The sequence below is a fragment of the Lactuca virosa genome, chromosome 4, assembly GCF_052849685.1.
Source record: "Lactuca virosa cultivar CGN04683 chromosome 4, Lactuca_virosa_CGN04683_v6, whole genome shotgun sequence".
Classification (NCBI taxonomy): Eukaryota; Viridiplantae; Streptophyta; class Magnoliopsida; order Asterales; family Asteraceae; genus Lactuca; species Lactuca virosa.
This window is the reverse complement of record NC_136429.1, coordinates 278,641,932-278,662,518: the sequence shown is the minus strand read 5'-3', so window position 1 is coordinate 278,662,518 and position 20,587 is coordinate 278,641,932. Positions and strand designations below refer to the sequence as shown.

Sequence of the window (20,587 nt, the reverse complement as noted above, 5' to 3'; positions counted from 1 at the left end):
CAAAATGAATATTAACCACCGGTGACAACTTCATAAACTCAACCGACTGTTTTTATAAACGATTATATTCATAAAATATAGTATTAATTTTATCAAAATATAAAACTTGTTATTATTTTATATGGATAGAAAATAAATAGAAAAAAATGTAAGATGATATATAATTTCTACCCAATCATTCTATAAATATTCGTTAAATAATTATTACATAAATTACTAATTTTCAATTTCATCTATATATAGTTTTCCTGAATAAATTTAGCTATACAATATCTAATTAAAAAACTTTGTATGTGTTTAGAAAAAACGGAATTTAAAAGAGAGAAGTTATATATTAACTACTGATACATAGTACCCATTAAATAAATATTAGATATACAAGATCTTATTTATAATTTTATATAGTATATTTATTAATAAAACGTGGAGACGCCGTGCCGTCACATTCACTCCTCCATCGTCGCTGAATCTAAGGACATTCATATATTTTAGTGCCACTAATACACAACATCACCTCGGTTAAACACTTATATTTATTAATTTCTATATTTTTGGGAAAAATATTATGTAGATTTAAATTTTATGAAAAATAAAGAAAGAAAGTAATATGAACATAAAACTTAGACACGTAGACACATGCAAATCATAATTAAAATTTGCAGAAAAGCCCACTACGCTCTTGTAAGTTTTAACCATTGAGGTCTTCGTAATACAAAATGATTGATCAAATAAAAGAAAATAAGAAAGTATGTATTTATGAATAAATTCCGTTATATATTTCTACTTCTTTTTTGGTTTTTGAATAAACAACATATACCACAATTACATATATCAAGTATGGTCAACGAGACCTCAGTGGTGTAATGGGTTCGGACCTGTCGGGACAAGCCGCATCTCAACTCCATATCTTTGGTCAATCTCTGGCACTGCAGCCGGATGCTGGTGGTGCTGGTGGTGATCCCCATGAAGAAACGGTGTGAAGTCGAAGTTTGCGGTTGGTGATAACACTTTCCTGTTGATCAATACACGGCGTGTCAATAGTGACCTGTAATGTTGATCCTGTTGTTTTTCCTTTACGATATGGTTGCCTTTTACAGTTGGAGGTGGTTGCCGGAAAATAATGGTGGTGGTTGTAGTTGTGTACCATAAGAGGAGGATGGTGAGAGAGAATACAATGATGAGAGTTGTGGGTGATCGTGAAATTCCGGCTACCATAGCGGGTGGCGGTTGTGGTGGAGGAAGAGGGAGGAGGGTGGAGGAGAGGGCATGGAAAGGTGAAGAGGAGTATATAGGGAGAAAGAACGTAGGGTCTTTGTTAAGTTTTGATTGAATCTCAAATGAGAGAATATTAATATTTGGTGTGAATATTGTTGAAGGAGGGAGGGTAATAAGGTCCAAATAATGCGGAGAGGGAGCAAGAAGTGGTGCCGACCATTCTTCCAACGAGACCTTCCTTTGCGATCAAGCAAGTGCTACTCGACATTTTCATAAACCCCATTTTCTCAAGCCTTTGACTTTTTCTTCCATTTATTTCTAATTGACAAATATAGCCCCTCATGCTTTCGAAGAATGCATTTATAGTCGTTCAATTTTTCTTAACCGAGATATGTCCCTTTAACACAAAAAATTCTACATAAACGATCATTGATTGATACCTATTATAATTACTAATGGTTGTCTACCAGTATTTCTATTTCAAATTATATAACCTGTACTTCTATAGCAATAGAATATCAGGAAATTTAAATTAAGTTGTTGGCTGAAAAAACTAATGAATGTTCATTACGAAAAGGAAAGTTTTTTTTTTTTTTTTTTTGGTACAAAAATAGTGATGTTTGATTGAATCAATCAAAACTTAAATGTAAATGTAACATCGGAGATATTATATGTTCGTTTTTTTTTTTTTTTTTTTTTTTTTTGTTTGTAAATAGGATTAAGGAAAATGTAAGAAATGAATTTAAGTGAAAGTTGTGCAAGTAAATGAAGTGTGTGACACTTGTTTACGTCAATTTTATGTGACTTTCTAGGTGACTTGTAAGTCGATCAACTAAGTCATATAAAAAATGAAAGTGGGAAGAATATATAAGTGACATGGTCAACTCTTAACGAATTGCACACGACTAGAATACAAGCCTTTAATGACATGCAAATATATATATATATATATATATATATATATATATATATATATATATATATATATATATATATATATATATAAAAGGTTGTAAAACTCGCTACTCGGTACCTGCTCGGCCGACTGGGGAGTAGCGAGTACTCGGGCGTACTCGGATTCGGTAATTTATGTAGAAATATTTTTAGAAAAATTATATATGTCAAAATCATAAGTTAAAATCATAATTTGATTGAAATATATAACAAAATTAGATACATGTGAATAAATAAAAACTGAAATACACACAAATGTCTCACTTCATAAATAATTACTAAAAATTTAAGATATATATGTAGTAATAATCAGATGTGTGTGTTAAATAATAAATCATTAAGTGTATTATACATATTAATCTTGAAATTCTTGATTTTTTTCTTTTTATGACAATTTTGACCTTTTGACCGAGTAGGCCCGAGTAAGACCGAGTAGGCCCGAGTTAGAGAGATGTTGACCGATTTTTGACCGAGTTTGACTTAATCCGAGTTTTTTTGCCGAGTTCACATTACTCGCCTCAGTGGAGGGCCGATTCCGAGTAATCGGTCGAGTAGGCCGAGTTTTGCAACACTATATATATATATATATATATATATATATATATATATATATATATATATATATATATATATATATATATGACATGCATTTTTGCAGGTCCTAAAAAAGTTATCCCTTGTGAGATTCTAAGCAATTAGGATTTGCATTTTTGTGTGCTATGAAATACCATCGTTTTTTATTTTATTTAGGTATAAGTCAAACGTGTGTCTCTTCCATCCGCTTCTAATTAAGTCAACTTAAGTCAATAGCGAGCTAGGGCTTTTTCTTTCACTTATCGACCTGGAAATTCGAGACACAAATACACGAATCTGTGAGAGACATGACACGACACGGATACATGACACGAATATATCTTGAAAATTGAGATAAAGCTTATTTCTCATCATGTAATCGTATCGTGTCAACTTTGTGGCTGACACGTTTCCATGACACGGATACACGAATTGCTAGGCCTATCACTTCCCACCATTTTTTTCACTTCTCGCGATCAAGGAAGCAGAGAATGACGACTGCAACAATACTTCTTCTCACTGACCAGCGACCTGATCAGCTCACGTTCCTTTTACCGGTGACTGTGACTCTTCAGCCTCACATTGATGTCGGGCGGTTTTTTTTCCCTTCCCACGATCGAGCAAACGGAGAACGACAACTGCAACAGTACTTCTTCTCACCGACCGACGACCTGATCAACTCACCTCCCTTCACCGACGACTACCACTTTTCAGCCTTACAGCGCCGCTGACGCCACTTCCCATCTATGTCCTCCTCCCAAACGATACTCGTCGCCGCTGATACCCTTATGCCTTATTTGAACATCCATCGAGAAGCTTAATGTCCAATTCGTAGTAAATATTAATATTTTTAGTTGTTTTCTTCGAATCCCCTCTTATATGAGGTTTATTTGTTCTGATTTACATATGAAATATGTATGCTCATCAGTACCCTTTCTAATTTTTTTTTGACTGTCGAATCCCCTATTATCAGGGTTATTTGTTCTAATTTTTTGTGTATATAATTTGTTCGAACATGAACCTGAATCACCCCTCTTGCTATTGTGTAAAAAATTTCTTCTCTCCTGTGTTTTCTGTTTATGAAAAAGCCAAAATGTGGTACTTTGAACTACAACCTATTCTAATGTTGCTACTATTATCCTTGCATTTATAAAAAGTAGAGGCATTAATAACTTGGTGCAGCTACAACAACCCCTTGTCACCATTTGGAAAATGTTTAATTCGCGCCTATGCGGAGACCCTTAATTGTAATATAATTTATTTTTTTTAAATTAAATATTACATTTATCCTAACAAAATAAGTAAAAAACCATAAAAATTTAGCATATTCAGTCGTCTAAATATTTAAATCAATGTATATAATAATTTTTAGACTATTGGGGGGGGGGTCTTTTTAACAATTTTAGTCATCAATCATCATAATTTAATCACCTGTAATGCTTGGTCCATGTATTATTCATTTTCTCAATATTTTAAGAATTTGTCAAGGAAACTCGACGAGTTGGGAGGCGCCAACTCGTCGTGTTGAGTTTATATGGCCGCATATATTTTTCAAGATCTACTCGAGGAGTTGGAAGACCCCAACTCGATGAGGTGGTGGCTGATTATGAAACCCTAATTTTTAGGGTGTTATACCCTATTTAAGGACCTTATACTATTTGAGTGGCCTCCTCATCCGCCCCTCTGTCCAGAAAATCCTAGCCTTGAGTATTCTCTTCCATTTTTTAGTGTGTGAGAACTTAAATAGTGTCTCTTTGGTGTCTTCTTGAAGAAGCTTGAAGTTGGTGGTGCTTAGCTAAAGGGAGAAGCTTTAGATCCAGAAATTTCTCTGTTGTGGCAGCCATATTGACGTATAAAGTTGATACCTTGATTATTTATTTGCTAGATCTCTTCATTTGAGAGTATATTTCCACTATTAGCTTATTTTGGGATCATTCTTGGTTTTGAGCATGTCATGAAGCTATAACTTCAGATCTGGACACCTCATGGCCTGTTTGGACTTAAAGTTGCCAGCTTTATCAAGTATTGGCCCTCTTTCATGCTCTAAGTCCCTTAATAAGCTTTGTTTAAGTGTTTTAGTCTCTTGATGCCATGCATGGACGTAAACTTAGCAACTTTACGTTGTATTTCAGCCCTAGGGGACCAGATCTATGGTCTGGGGCATTAGATTCGCTTGGGAAGTGGCTGAACGTGGTATGACTAGGAAAATTTGACGAGTTGCTTTGCCAACTCGGCGACTTGGCTCGGGTTTTCCCGCTTTCTGGATGCTGTAGGAACTCGACGAGTTGATAGATGTACTCAACGAGTTGGGTCAACATGGACTGTTGACCTTACTGTTAAATTTGACTTTGGCTATGGTTGACCAAGTTTGACTGTGAGGGTATTTCGGAATTTTGATGGAATAAGTCACATGATGGTTGTAGGCAGTTGAGTTCGAAACTGTGATTTGGGAGTTGGATCTTGTCAGTCAGCGCTACTTGTGAGGTGAGTCTTCTCACCACACTTATGGGTCGAAGGCACCAAGGTCGGCCCATTATTTGATATGATATGTTAATATTGCATGGGAAATGATATGTTATTTGATTTATGCATGGGTTTATGTGAAGACCATGGGGGAGCCCATGGCACTTGTCAAAACCATGGGCGGAGCCCATGGCAGAAGGATATAAGACCATGGGGGTAGCCCATGGCATTCCATTGAAGACCATGGAGGCAGTCCATGGCAGTTTGTATGTATATGTATGAGCACGACATTATGTGATTATATGATTGGTGTGATTGGGAAACTCACTAAGCTTGTGCTTACAGTTTACTTGTATGTTTCAGGCACATCTTTTGATAAGGGCAAGAGCCGAGCTTGATGATGAGGCATGCATTCTCTGGTGTTTTTACATTGGTGCTTTGTACTTTTAATTTTCAAAATAACATGGATATGTATTGGGATTTTATAATTACTACGGTTGATGTTATGAAAATAAAAGTTTAAAATTTTTATGAAAATTTGGGGCGTTACAAGTTGGTATCAGAGCCTTGGTTTGAGGGATTCGGACACACTTCTGGGTGTGTCAGAACTCAAACTGAGGGAATGGTAACAATTGTTTTTCAAAAAGAAACCAATGTTTAATTTCTTGAAAACAATTTTGTAAGAAAAAGAGGAGAATGCAATGCACATAATCGGCCGAGCTCAAGTAGGTATTCCCAATGTTTTAGCCATGGTATGATATATATGGAAATATGCTTGTATGGATTATTTACTAAGTGTATGCTTTCAAAGTTGTACATGTTTAGGATTGCGTAGCCCTAGAATGAGGAAGTCTGCCTTATTCATGTTCCTTGTTTGGTTGTGGTTTAGGGTAGAAGCTTTATTTGACAGTCTATGTGATTCTCTTTGTGTATAATTTGCATGCATAAGGCAACCTGTTATGATTGATTTAGATTTCTGGTTCGGTAAGGGTTGAGAATCCTAGGGTAGTCTAGGATCAGAGGTAGTGCTGTGTTTCTGAGTTATGATTTGTGATTGGATGATTTAGGGACATCATGTATGGCCTTGGGGAAAGTACAGGTAGGTGTGGAAGGTAGTATTAGGCCCGTACTATTGAAAGCACAGGACCTGTACCTGAAGCAATGACAAACCCGGTACTTCTTAGGAGTCTGGTGAGGAGGAATCCCTTTCGATTTTCTTATCTTGGTTATTTGTGATATTTTCAGTTGAGGATGGTGATGATCACGCGAGGTTCCGGATCAGGATCAGGATCAGGTTCGGGCTCCGGTGTAGAGCCCATGGATGAGAGGTTGGGCGATCTTATCGCACTCGAGGTTACTCGTGGCATCCTTGACGCTACTCCAGTGATTTTCGGTAACGTCAAGGAGGGCATCATGGAGATCATGGAGGAGAGGTTCAGGTCCTTCCGAGCCGAGATTGCTGCATGCTAGATTGGGGCCCGAGCTCCATCGTTCAAGGAGTTCAAGGTGTGTGGAGCGCCTGAGTTCTTCAGGGTCTGGGATCCCATCACTAGCCGACGCTAGGTGGCAGACATGGAGAATGCCCAACGCACAAATTCTTGCCCTGATGCGGCCAAGGTGGGGTTCACATCTTGTATGTTGAGGGATCGGTCACGAGACTGGTGGGAGGATGTGACCCATGAGGTGGGATCAGCCGGGGTGGCTGAGATGACTTGGGAGGAGTTTGTGAGGAGGTTTGATCGGGAGTTTGCACCACTCATTGAGGTGCAGCGATTGGTGAGAGAGTTCCAGGATCTACATCAGACTACTGAGATTGTGGTGGAGATCACCGCCAAATTTCGAGAGAGGGCATTTTTGGTTTCGCAGTACGCTGCGGATGAGGAGATGAAGAAGACTAGGTATCATTCCATGCTGAAATATGATATTCGTGGAGAAGGCCCAGGAATGGGAGATTGAGTTGGAGCTCCACACGAAGCGGAAGCTGGAGCAGGTTCAGGCAGCAGTAGGTCAGGACAAGAAGCCTAAGACCTTCGATCCTCCCAGCAGGGGCCATCAGGGCTGTGGATGTTGTGCCAAGTGCGGTAAGCCGCATAGTGGAGCCTACCGACCAGCGGGCATAGGATGCTATGCATGTGGCCATTCGGGTCACATGAGTCGGGATTGCACCAAGAAGGGCTTGATTTGTTTCCACTGCAACCAGACCGGACATAAGAAGGCCGACTATCCGAGGTTGGTTAGGGGAGGAGGAGCTGTGGTGGCGCATGCACCCACCACAGTGAGGATTACAGATGGCCGCCCGATCAAGGCGGAGGCTCTTGCGGTGAAGAGTCGTGCATTTCAGCTGACTACAGAGGAGGCCTGAGCAGCGCCAGACGTCGTGACTGGTATGTGATCTTTTATGGCTTGTTTATTTTATTGTTATGCTTATGTTGTTATAATTTTGTTTAGGGACCTTTCTGGTCAATGGTTTTCGGCCCACGTTCTCTTTGATTCGGGGGCTACCCGATCATTCGTATCCCTTGTGCTCAGCAAGAAGTTTCAGGATGCTCCGGGGACCTTAGATTCCCTACTTGAGGTTGAGATTACGGATGACCGCACCGTGAGTGCTGCGAGGGTTTATAAAAGGAGCGTTCTGAATGTGTTCGGGGAGAGGTTTTCTATTGAATTGGTTCCAATTCCTTTGCGAGGATTGAAGGTGATCACCGGGATGGATTGGTTCGGGCCATGATAGACTGTGAGCGTCAGTTGGTGAGAGCATCGCTTGGGCCAACTCTCTGTTCGGTTGCGAGGGCTAGGAGGCTTCTTCAGCAGGGTTCTTCTGGGTTCTTAGCTTATGTTTCTGACACGAAGGTTGAGGCCACACCAGATTTGAGCAGTGTTCTAGTTGTGCGAGAGTTTCCCGACGTATTTCCTGAGGAGTTTCCAGGGTTACCTCCGAAAAGACAAGTGGAGTTCTGTATTGATTTAGTGCATGGTGCGGCTCCGATAGCCAAAGCACCGTATCGTCTAGCTCCGCCTGAGATACATGAGTTATCTATGTAGCTTCAGGAGCTGCTAGACCGAGGATTTATTCGTCCAAGTAGTTCCCCGTGGGGAGCACCGATTATGTTCGTGAAAAAGAAGGATGGGTCACACAGGATGTGTGTCGATTATCGAGAGCTGAATAAGTTAACGGTAAATAACCGTTATCCGCTTACGAGGATTGATGATTTGTTCGATCAGCTCCATGGTGTATCTTGGTTTTCCAAGACTGATGTTCGGTCGGGATATAACCATATGAGGATTAGGGATGAGGATATAACGAAGACAGCCTTCAGAACACGTTATGGTTATTATGAGTTCGTGGTGATGCCATTTGGGCTCACCAATGTTCCAGCGGCATTCATAGATCTTATGAATCAGGTTTGTAGATCGATGCTGGATCGGTCTGTGATCGTCTTCATTGATGACATTTTGGTCTATTCTAAGACCAAGGAGCAGAACGAGTAGCATTTGAGGGAGGTATTGGAGACCTTGAGAATGGATAGGCTATACGCCAAATTCTACAAATGTGATTTTTGGTTGCGTGAGGTGCAGTTTTTGGGGCACGTCATCAATCAAGAGGGTATTTTGGTCGACCTGGCCAAAATCGACGCGGTAATGCGTTGGGAGGTTCCAAAGAATGCATCTGAGATCCGGAGTTTCTTGCGTGTTGCAGAGTACTATCGGAGATTTATTCATGATTTCTCCAAGATCACTGTACCTTTGACCCGAATAACCAAGAAAAGCATGACCTTTCGGTGGGGTCCAGATCAGCGGTCGTCATTCGAGACCTTGAGGCAGAGATTATGTGAGGCCCCGATTTTAGCACTACCTGATGGATTGGACGAATTTGTACTGTATTGTGACGCTTCTGTTTTAGGATTAGGAGCGGTCTTGATGCAGGGGGGCATGTGATTTCTTATGCTTCGAGGCAGTTGAAGCCTCATGAGGCGAATTACCCCACTCATGACCTAGAATTGGGGGCGGTGGTGTTTGCCCTCAAGATTTGGAGACATTACTTGTATGAGGTCCGATGCACCATTTTCACTGATCATAAAAGTCTGAAGTATTTGATGGATCAATAGAATTTGAACATCTGATAGAGGAGATGGCTCGATGTAGTAAAAGATTATGATTGCGAGATTTTGTACCATCCCGGGAAGGCCAATATGGTGGCCGATGCTCTGAGCCGTAAGGAGGCAAGTGCTCTGATCCGAGATGTTTTCCTGAGGATGACAGTGATTTCACCTCTATTAGATATGATCAAGGAGGCTCAGGTTCAAGGACTAAAGAAGGAGAAGTGGAAGGTGGAGCGGATTCGGGGACAAATTCCACCTGCTGTTCGAGACGGCCGGGGTTTATTGACCCAGCGTGGTAGAGTTTGGGTGCCGGCTTCCGGGGGTGTGAGGCACAAGATCTTGGAGGAGGCGCATAAATCCAAGTTTTCTATCCATCCGAGGGCCACGAAGATGTATCGAGACTTGAGATTGAGTTATTGGTGGCCCTGCATGAAGCGGGAAATTGCATCGTTTGTTGAGCGGTGTTTGACTTGCAGGAAGGTCAAAGCCGAGCATCAGAGGCCCCACGACAAGATGTAACCGCTACCTATCCCTATGTGGAAATGGGAAGATATTTCTATGGATTTTATCACGAAGCTACCTAGGACGACACGGGGTGCAGACTCCATCTGGGTTATTGTGGACAGGTTGACCAACATTGCTCATTTTTTTCCAATCTCCGAGAGTATCTTAGCCGAGAAGTTAACGAATATTTATGTGCTAGAAGTGGTGGTTAGACACGGGGTGCCAGTGTCTGTAGTTTCGGATCGTGATGTTCGTTTCACCTCCAGGTTTTGGAGGAAGTTCCATGAGGAGTGGGGAACTCAGTTGCATTTTAGCACTGCTTATCACCCCCAGTCTGATGGTCAGAGTGATCAGACGATTCAGACGATTCAGACGATCGAGGATATGCTTCGGGCATGTGTATTGGACTTCAGAGGGAGTTGGGATACTTACCTTCCACTAGCAGAGTTCTCATACAACAATAGTTACCATGCTAGTATTGACCGACCCGCGTTTGAGGCACTTTATGGTAGGAGATGTAGGACTCCATTTTGTTGGGGGGAGGTTAAACATCGAGTTATGGGGAGTACCGAAGTGGTACTTAAGACGACCGAGTTGATTCAGCAGGTTCGCGACCGGCTTCAGACATCGCAAAGTCGACATAAGAGCTACGCGGATAGGCGTAAATCAGACCTTGAATTTTAGGTCGGGGATATGGTACTCCTGAAAGTATCACCCTAGAAGGGTATTATTCGGTTCAGGAAGTGGGGCAAGTTGGGCCCCAGGTTTATTGGTCCGTTTTGGATTATCGCCCGGGTAGGCAAGGTTGCGTATAGGCTTAAACTCATGTATTTTGCATGTTTTTCGGGATTTTTCATGACGCAATTTCGTTCACACACTTTTGTGATATTTCAAGGACTTTTGGAGGTAGGATCTTACTTGAAGAGATGAATAAGAGATGTAGATGAAGTTTCGGGACTTGCGGAGCACCGAGGAGGAAGATATCAAAGAAATGAAGATATTGGCCATTCAAAGGTTTACATGGCCGTGTAAATGGAAGCCTTGTGTTTACACGGGCCGTGTAAACGCATACTCTCGAGCATTGTACTTTGAAGGCCTGACCAAATTGTGCAGCGTACTTTTTGTGTTTACACGGCCGTGTAAATGGTAGTGTTAATTTACACGGGCCGTGTAAACGTGGTCATAAGTTTAAAGAAGTTTTTCTTCTTTCTAAAAGGGCGTAACCGGTTCCAGGAGAAGTGAAGTCGATTTTGGGAGTTCTAGAGGCGATTTTCTAGAGGATTTGGAAGACAATTGTTACATGGAAACACTTGGATTTCGTTTGGATTTCAATTTGTAAGACTTTAATTTCAATTTCTAGGTTTGTGCTTTGTTCTAGTCATGTGTGGCTAGAAACTTAAACTCTCCAACTTCATGTATTGACTATTGTGTGTGTGAATTCAATCATTTGACTTGGTGTTTGTTTTAAATGCTATCTACTGAATTTGATTTTGTTTTAATTGAAAGTTTGGTTTCAATTCTAGTTCTTTTTGGCCAATTGAGTTAGGGTTTATTCATTCAAGTTAGCTATTATGCAAAATCCGTAATTGTTTTGTCATATAGAACAAGTAACAAACACTAAATTGAATTTTCTTAGAATAATTCTGGTGTAAATCAAATTCACACATTCTTACACTCCCAAGATTATGAGGAGTATTGAATGTTGTTGGTAAAATTCACACAAAGCATAATGCAATCTTTCCACCTAATTCTAAGAACTTGTTTAGATTAGATTGGTTAGATTAGAATTAATTAAAGAGCTTATTTTAATTAATTAAAATGGTGAATGTGAATTGCTAAAGCTTGTTAGTATTTCTAAGTACCAACTTAGATAGAATTTAACAAATATCATTTCATACCTTGAATCACATTGCTAATTAGTCTTGCATAGAGTTGGAGTATTTTATAAATCTTGATTTTATTTTATTTGATCAATTGTTTACTCATAACTTCAGTCTTTTGTTTTAATTAAACTCCCCCCTCTTTTGCGATCTCATTTGTACCTTACGCAAAAAGGGTATAAGCACTTATCTTGTGTCTCTGTGGATCGACCCTACTTACCTTATATTACATTTTTAGTACAAAGTAGTAGTGTTTAAGGAGTCATTTATACCCCTTTATTTGTTGGCTTTGACACGCCTAACAAATTGGCGCCGTTTCCGGGGACAGGATGTTACTAATTGTTTATGCCTAGATCTTTTCGTATAGGTACACCACTGCCAATTGATTCGGAGATAGAGAAAATTGCAAAGAAGTTAAGGAAGCAAGCCAAGCTTGGTAAGAAGCAACCGGGCTCCGGGACTTCTTCATCATCTAACCCTCCAGTCATCAACATTTGGGAGGACATAAGCCTCTCAAGTTTATCCACATCCGAAACAGAAAGCCTTTCACTCTCACCACAATCATCCTCACCTAAAAATACCACTCCACCATCTTCATCCACTTATAACATTCCAAATACTACATCCACAGAAAATTCAAATACTACTCACACAATGGGAGACAACCATGGATGGAATCCACCTCCAAATCCACCACCTAAACAAACCTTTAGACAATGGGATACTCAAGATGTTACCCAACAACCTTTGTGTATTAACTATCCTTCAACAATGAACTTTGAACTCAAGTCTGGACTCATCCATTTGCTGCCTTCATTCCATGGTCTTGAGAATGATGACCCACATAAATTCCCTAAGGAATTCCATGTCGTTTGTGTGGGTATGAAGCCACATGAAGTTACAGAAGATCAAATCAAGTTAAGGGCATTCCCCTTTGCTTTACAAGATTCAGCCAAGGAGTGGTTATATGACTTACCACCGGGGTCAGTCACAACACGGAATGAACTTGCAAGGATGTTTTTGGATAAATATTTTCCAGAAATGAGAGCTTCAACTTTACGCAGGGAAATAATTCGTATCAAGAAACAAAAGAGAGAAGCCTTGAATACTTACTAGGAACGGTTCAAGAAGTTGTGTTCAAGATGTCCAAAACATGGGATTTCAGAGTATCAATTGTTGCAATATTTTTGTGAGGGAATGTCATCTTGGGATAGGAGATTACTCAATGCATCAAGTGGTGGATCAATAGCTGATAAAACTCCAACAGAAATCAGAGCTCTTATCAAGAATATGGCAGAAGAGTCCAAGCGTACAATTCAAGAAGAAGAATGGTACAGTGATGCACCAAGAGGAGTGAAAGAAACTTCTACCCCAAAAATTGAGAGTAAACTTTCTGAGTTGACTAAAGTAGTGATGATGTTTGCTAAGGATAAGGGTGTGCAACCACCAACAGTTATACCTTGTGGTATTTGTACCCAAGTTGGACACCCCACTGATATGTGCCCAATGTTACAAGAAGATATAGAGCCGGTTCAAGCTATGGGATTTTCTAGTCAACATCAAGGAAACTTTCAGCCAAGAAGTAATCCAAATTGACATCAACCCAATGCCAATTTTCAGCCAAGGCCACTATCTTTTCAACCAAGACCTCCATTTCAAAATCAAATGCATCACCAATAAAATTATCAACCACATTTCCAGCCAAATCAACCTCCTCATCAATCTCAATTCCAAACTCAAAACATGCAACAAGGAAGTACTTCAAGCAGATCAGGAATGTCTTTGGAAGACATTGTCAAGAGTTTAGCTACAAGTACTCGAACATTTCAAAATGAGACCAAGGCGAGTATCAAGACTTTGGAGCAACAAATAAATCAACTCGCCACTTCTGTGAGTAAATTGGAGTCACAAGGCAAACTACCCGCACAAACTGAGAAGAATCCAAAGCATAGTGCATGTGTCATTACATTGAGAAATGGCAAAGAATATGAAGGTCCAAAGATGATTGAAGAAGAAGAAGATATGGAGTTAGAGAAAAAAGAAGAGAAGTCAAAAGCACCTTCAAAGCAAGTTCCCATTGAAGTTGTGACAACTCGAAATTTCTATCTTATACAACCATTCACTTCAATCTAAGTCAGACTTATTTCTGCTAACTTTTAGCACAGTTTTGAGTCTGTTTGAGTGTCTAAGCGTAGTACCTTCAAGTGGTAATTATAGGAGGTATACTCTAGAGTTAATGGTGCAACATTTAAGTCTCAAAACTCCAAGAGTTTGGAGTTTAAGGCCATAACATGGAGTTTACGGCCGTAAACTCTAAGGTATAAATATGACACTTAGCCATTTTAGTCATTTTTACCAATTTCAAGCCAAGAAGTCATTCTCTCTCAAGTATCATCCGATTTTGCTTCTTGATCTTCGACTTTGTAAGTGTTTCCTTCCTTTATTAGTTGATATATTACAACATCTAGTGATTATACATGATTTCATCCATGAAATCTCTTCATTTTGATAGATCTTCAAGTGTTCTTCATTTCACCAAGAACACCAAGAACACACACTAGTGTTCTTGGACCTTAAGCACCCATACAAGCTTCTATATTGTAAGTACACTTGCCTTAGCTTGTTATATGCTTGAATAAGTTAGTTTACACCTAGAAAGCATCAAGAACACAAGATCATAAGGTGTTTACGGCCAAGGCAATCTCCTTGGGCCGTAAACACTAATAAATGGGGCATTATGAGCCCTAATCTCTTCCAAAGCCTTGGAACCAAGTCTAGAATACTTCCAATAAGAGTATAAGACCTTAAACATCAAAAGAACCAAGAGGAAGTGGTGTTTACGGCCAAGTCAAACACCTTGGGCCGTAAACACTAGTTAGTGGTGCATATGAGCCACCACTCCTTCCTAAGGCTTAAAACTTGGTCTAGAACCCTTCCAACTTGAACTAAGGACCTTGAATATCAAAATGGTAGAAGTTACCATGGGTTTACGGCCGTAAACCCATTAGGGCCGCAAACCCTAGGCCGTAAACTCATGGAGAGTTTACTCTTAGACCGTAAACTCCAAAGCAAAGCCCTACAACCCTTAGATGCAACCCTATGATCTTCTAACACTTGAACCAAAGTGTTTTCCATGTTTTAGGGTGTCTTTAATTGCTTAATTAGTGTTATAATCACTAATTAGATACATAAATGTGTATCTATATGTTAAATAGGATCAGTGTGTGTGTTCAAGTCTTCACTTGACAACTAGCACCTTATCCAACACTTTCATCCAAACCACTCACTACAGGTGAGTTCATATCCCTTAAACAACCTTTTAAATGATTTTAAATGCTTTTATGGGGGGAATACAAGTTGAATTATTATAGTTATTATATCAATCACATGTGATTAATAACTACCAAACAAGTGGATTTCTTACTTTTCAAACTGTGTTATCAAACAAACTACTTCAAATCGTTTTACAAACTCTTTTACATGTTAAATACTTTTATTAAACTCTTTTAAACTTATATTTTGTCAAAAGTGTATCTATATAGATATAGTTATATAAATAGGATTGAAAGGACTTAGGACTGATAACTCACCTTACTTCTTGTTCCTTGTTTGGTTGTGGACTTAGGGTATCGGTTGTTTGTCCAAAGGTCGTTTGAATCTTAGTTATATATTATGTATATGTATATAGATATAAAAAATTCCTTCATTCAATTCAATACCTTTGGGTAGCAAGGGTATACAATCATGTTCATTCATACAATCAACATTACTAGTAAACTATATAAGGTATAGTTTAGGAAGTTACTAATACTATTACAAGAACAATGAAACATACAAAGAGTCAGTTCATTCATGAGTCAATACATACTGTTATGAGAAACTAAGAGAATATACATATATACTAGACAGAGAGAACATACAATACAACTAGTACATACTATACATTATACAAAAGAGCATACTATTATGAGAAACTAAGAGAACATACATACATACTAGACAGAGAGAACATCCAATACAGCTAGTACATACATTACATATACAATTATACAATAACATAAATGTGGACCGTCGTTCGGGGCATGGCATCACCTGTCATGGCTCGATTTGTAGCCAGAATCTCCTAGAGGGAGAGCGTGAATTTGTGTATAGATCTATACTGGATTGACTATCCTACACCTTGCTATTAGCTACAGTGCGACTTGCAAGTCTACGGGTGCCAAATGTCATTTCTTCCGACGTCTTTCATCGTCGTGTTATTAGTCGATAGTATGGTACAACCAGGTCACATCATACCTTAAATATCAATTGGTTTAAGGTAGAAATTACAGCAGTAGTTACTATAATACAACACTGCAGTACTTTATTATTTCCCCATTGCATTCACATTGTGATCTTTTCACATAAAAGGTAATGTAAAACTATATTTTTGATTAATGATAGCCACACTTGGGAAAATATACACTCTTACAAGAAACAAACATACATTTCATTTGATGCCTTGGTAGAAGGCTACTTTTAGTAGAAAATATAGGATTTTCTAGGAGATACAAACATCTACAAACACTTACAAACATTTACAAACATTTATAAACACTTACAAACATTTACAAACATTTACAAACTTATACATCAAGTACTTAAAGACATTTTCATACAAACAATGACACTAAATGCTTATGAACTCACCAGCTTTAAAGCTGATAAACTCTTTCAAAATAACTTGTATTCTCAGGTCATCAGTAGACAGGTACCGATGCCAGGTTTTGAGAAGATGGAGCTCGTTCAAGACTCATCTCTTATTTTTGAATTACATTTTTGGTGTCTTATAAACTTCACATAACACATTTGTATGAAATTATATTATTAATGCAATGGATGATGTTGTTGCTTGTTTACTACTATGCATTGTTGTGATACTGTACATGACGTCCTCCATCCCCGAATGATTCCGCCGTTCCGGTTTTGGGGTGTGACAGAAGTAAAAGTTACTCCTCCTCCTCCATTTCCCACAAGGTGAAGCAAGTCAAAGCGTGAAAGGGAAGACAAAGAGATCATGGAGATATTCAGAAAGGTTGAGGTAAACATTCCTCTTATTGATGCCATCAAACAAGTCCCTAGGTATGCTAAATTCAATAAGGAATTATGCACATCTAAGAAAATATTAAAAGGGAATGAAACTGTCAAAGTAGGTGAAGATGTATCTGCAGTGTTATAGAAAGGACTACCTCAAAAATGTAAGGATCCGGGTGTTTTCACGGTTCCTTGCAAGTTAGGTAATCTTCATGTTCCACAAGCTATGCTAGACCTTGGAGCTTCTATCAATGTTTTGCCATATTCTATTTTCAAAACCGTAAATATTGGCATATTGAAGAAGACCGGGGTAATCATTCAATTGGCTGATCGATCTTTAGTACATCCAAAAGGTGTGCTAGAAGATGTGTTGGTCCAAGTGAATGAATTAGTATTTCCAACAGATTTTTATGTCCTTGACATGGATGATGATGACTCGCCAAATCTGAGTTCAATTCTTCTAGGAAGACCCTTTTTAAAAACAGCCAGGACAAAATTGATGTTTATGATGGTACATTGTCCATGGAATTTGATGGGGAAGTGATAAATTTCAACATCTATGATGCTATGATATATCCAAGTGATATTTCATCTTTGAATTTTGTGGATGTTATTGAACCATTAACTGAAGAGTTTTTTGATTTGTCTAATCTCGATGTGTTAGCTCTTATTTTAGACAGGAATCTTCAAAAAGATGAAGTGGAAAAACTTTCCAACCAATTCAAAATTGATGAAGAGATTTTGGAAGTTGTATCTTGCATGGATCAATAGAAGAAAATGAGGTTTGATGTTCCAAAGCAAAAATTACCGATGCTGAATAAGAAACTTGTTCCTTCTATTGTGCAAGCACCGAAATTAGAACTCAAGACTTTACCCGAGCATCTGAAATATGCGTATCTTGGAGAGAAAGAGACTTTGCCAGTGATCATCTCTACAAAGTTATCAACAAAAGAAGAAGAAGAGCTTGTATAAGGAAGCTATTGGGTGGACTATAACCGACATCAAAGGGCTAAGTCCTTTACTTTCCATGCACAATATCCTTATGGGAGAAGATTACAAGCCCTCCGGAAAAGCTCAAAGGCGTTTGAACCCTCCAATGATGGAGGTTGTGAAGAAAGAGATTTTGAAGTTGTTGAATGCGGGGATGATTTATCCTATATCAGATAGAAAGTGGGTAAGCCCGGTCCAAGTTGTACCTACGAAGACAAGTATTACCATTACAAAGAATGATCAAGGTGAATTAGTCCCCACCCGTGTGCAAAACGGATGGAGAGTTTACATAGACTATAGAAGACTCAAATCCTCAACCCGAAAAGACCAGTTCCCACTTCCCTTCATTGATCAAATGTTGGAAAGGTTAGCGGGAAAAACTTACTATTGTTGCTTAGATCGGTATTATGGTTTCCATCAAATACTCGTTGCACCCGAGGATCAAGAAAAAACTACTTTCACATGTCCCTTCAGAACATTTGCATATAGGATAATGCCTTTTGGACTTTGCAATGCTCCTGCCACTTTTCAACGGTGCATGGTAAGTATTTTTTCGGAGTATGTTGAGGAAATCATTGAAGTATTTGTGGACGACTTCACAGTTTATGGTAATTCTTTTCATGAATGTTTGGGTAATTTGAAAAAGATTTTGCAAATATGTATTGAGACCAATCTTGTTTTGAATTATGAAAAGTCCCATTTTATGGTTGACAAAGGTCTAATACTGGGTCATATTATGTCTTCTAAGCATCTAGAGGTAGACAAAGAAAAAATAGATGTCATTAAATCTTTACGTTATCCCACTTGTGTTCATGAGGTACGCTCGTTTCTTGGTCATGCAAGATTTTATAGAAGATTCATCAAAGATTTTTCCAAGATATCTCGTCCCATGTGTAAGCTCCTATAAAAAGATGCAGAATTCGAATTTTCAAAAGAGTGCAAGCAAGATTTTGATCATTTGAAGGAGTTGTTAATATCAACACCAATACTTCAATCACCGGATTGGAGTTTGCCCTTCGAAACATGTGTGATGCCAACAATCATGCAGTTGGTGCAATGTTGGGGCAAAGAAAAGATAGATTTCCTCATGTCATTTATTATGCCTAAAAAACACTTGATAGTGCACAAGCCAACTACTCAACAACTGAGAAAGAATTGCTATCTATTGTCTTTGCTTTAGATAAATTTCGTCAATATTTGCTAGGTTCTAAAGTGGTTGTTTATTCTGATCATGCAGCTATTAGATATCTACTTGCAAAGAAGGATTCGAAGCCTAGACTCATTCGATGGGTATTACTCTCACAAGAGTTTGATATTGAAATCAATGACAAGAGCGGAAAGTAAAACCTTGTAGCTGATCATCTTAGCAGGATTGTTTCTCCCGATGACTCGACTCCCATTCATGATGCATTTCCCGATGAGAATCAATTTTAAGCAAAAGTTGCCCCATAGTATGCCGATATTGTGAACTACATCGTCACAAATCAATTTCAACTAGATTTGACTTGATGGCAAAAAGATAAAATCAAGAAAGAGGCCAAGAGGTACGTATGGGATGATCCATATTTGTGGAAATATTGTTCTGACCAAATGATTAGACGATGTGTGGATCAACATGAGGTATCTTCTATCTTAACATTTTGTCACTCTTATGCTTGTGGAGGGCATTTTGGTCCTCAACGAACTGCAAGAAAAGTATTAGAGAGTGGATTTTACTAGCCAAGTATTTTCCGTGACTCTTATGTCTTTTGTGTAAGTTGTGATAAATGTCAAAAGATGGGCTCTTTAAGCTCAAAGAATCAAATGCCCCTTAATCCCATTTTAGTTTGTAAGATTTTCGATGTTTGGGGCATTGATTTCATGGGACCTTTTCCATCATCTTCGGTTTAACTTACATTCTTTTGGCTGTGGATTATGTTTCTAAGTGGGTGGAAGCAAAAGTTACCCGCACTAACGATTCAAAAGTTGTGATATATTTTTTGAAGGCTAACATATTTTCCATATTTGGTGTTCCAAAAGCCTTAATCAGTGATCGTGGTACACATTTTTGCAATCGTATGCTTGGAAGTGTCTTGAAGAAGTATGGTGTTGCTCATAAAGTCTCAGCAACATACCACCCACAAACAAATGGACAAGCCGAAGTGAGCAATCGACAAATCAAGGGTATTTTGGAGAAAACTGTGAATACAACAAGGAAAGATTTGAGTACACGTCTTGATGATGCTTTGTGGGCGTACCACACTGCATTCAAAACTCCAATTGGGATGTCTCCATATCGCATTGTTTTTGGAAAGCCATGTCGATTACCCGTTGAGTTAGAGCATAGAGCCTATTGGGCAATCAAGCAGTTCAATATGGATCTAAGTGAATCGGGAAAGAAGAGGAAGCTTGACATACAAGAGCTTGATGAGTTTTGTAATGAAGCATATGAGAATGAAGTCCTTTACAAAGAAAGGACAAAAGCATACCATGACAAGATGATTGTATGCAAGGTATTTGAAAAAGATCAAAAGGTATTACTTTACCACTCTCGTTTCAAATTTATTCCAGGTAAATTTAGGTCCTGTTGGGTGGGACCATTTGTTGTCACTAATGTTTTTGAGCATGGTGCAATAGAAATCACAAGTGAGAAAACGGGGAAGATCTTTAAGGTAAACGGTCATCGTTTAAAGCCTTATTATAAAGGATTTTGTGACAACCGTCAATTTCCGGTCAAGTCAAAGTCAAACAAAGTCAACAAGTCAAACCGGTCAACCCAATTTACCCTTGTACATTAGGGTTTTACATCGTGTTTACTATTGTACAACACACTATCTTTATGTAAAGTATCACTTT

General features: G+C 38.8%; 1 protein-coding gene across 1 annotated transcript; it reads left to right on the top strand.

The window, feature by feature from the left end:
* The first annotated feature begins 17,804 nt into the window (after positions 1 to 17,804).
* On the top strand, positions 17,805 to 20,368 carry LOC145105912 (uncharacterized). The gene is made up of 6 exons (XM_079042978.1): positions 17,805 to 18,360; positions 18,957 to 19,092; positions 19,351 to 19,447; positions 19,529 to 19,636; positions 19,738 to 20,244; positions 20,303 to 20,368. The coding sequence occupies exons 1-6, from the start codon at positions 17,805 to 17,807 to the stop codon at positions 20,366 to 20,368; spliced, it is 1,470 nt and encodes a 489-aa protein (XP_078899104.1).
* The last annotated feature ends 219 nt before the right edge of the window (positions 20,369 to 20,587 follow it).

What these genes read in the sequence shown, in the direction of transcription:
- LOC145105912 (XM_079042978.1), top strand. Translation starts at nt 17,805, where the DNA reads ATGGGAGAAGATTACAAGCCCTCCGGAAAAGCTCAAAGGCGTTTGAAC. An exon ending in CTCAACGAACTGCAAGAAAA is followed by an intron (nt 19,448 to 19,528) that starts GTATTAGAGAGT and finishes AAATGTCAAAAG; the next exon opens with ATGGGCTCTTTAAGCTCAAA. An exon ending in GACCTTTTCCATCATCTTCG is followed by an intron (nt 19,637 to 19,737) that starts GTTTAACTTACA and finishes TATTTTTTGAAG; the next exon opens with GCTAACATATTTTCCATATT.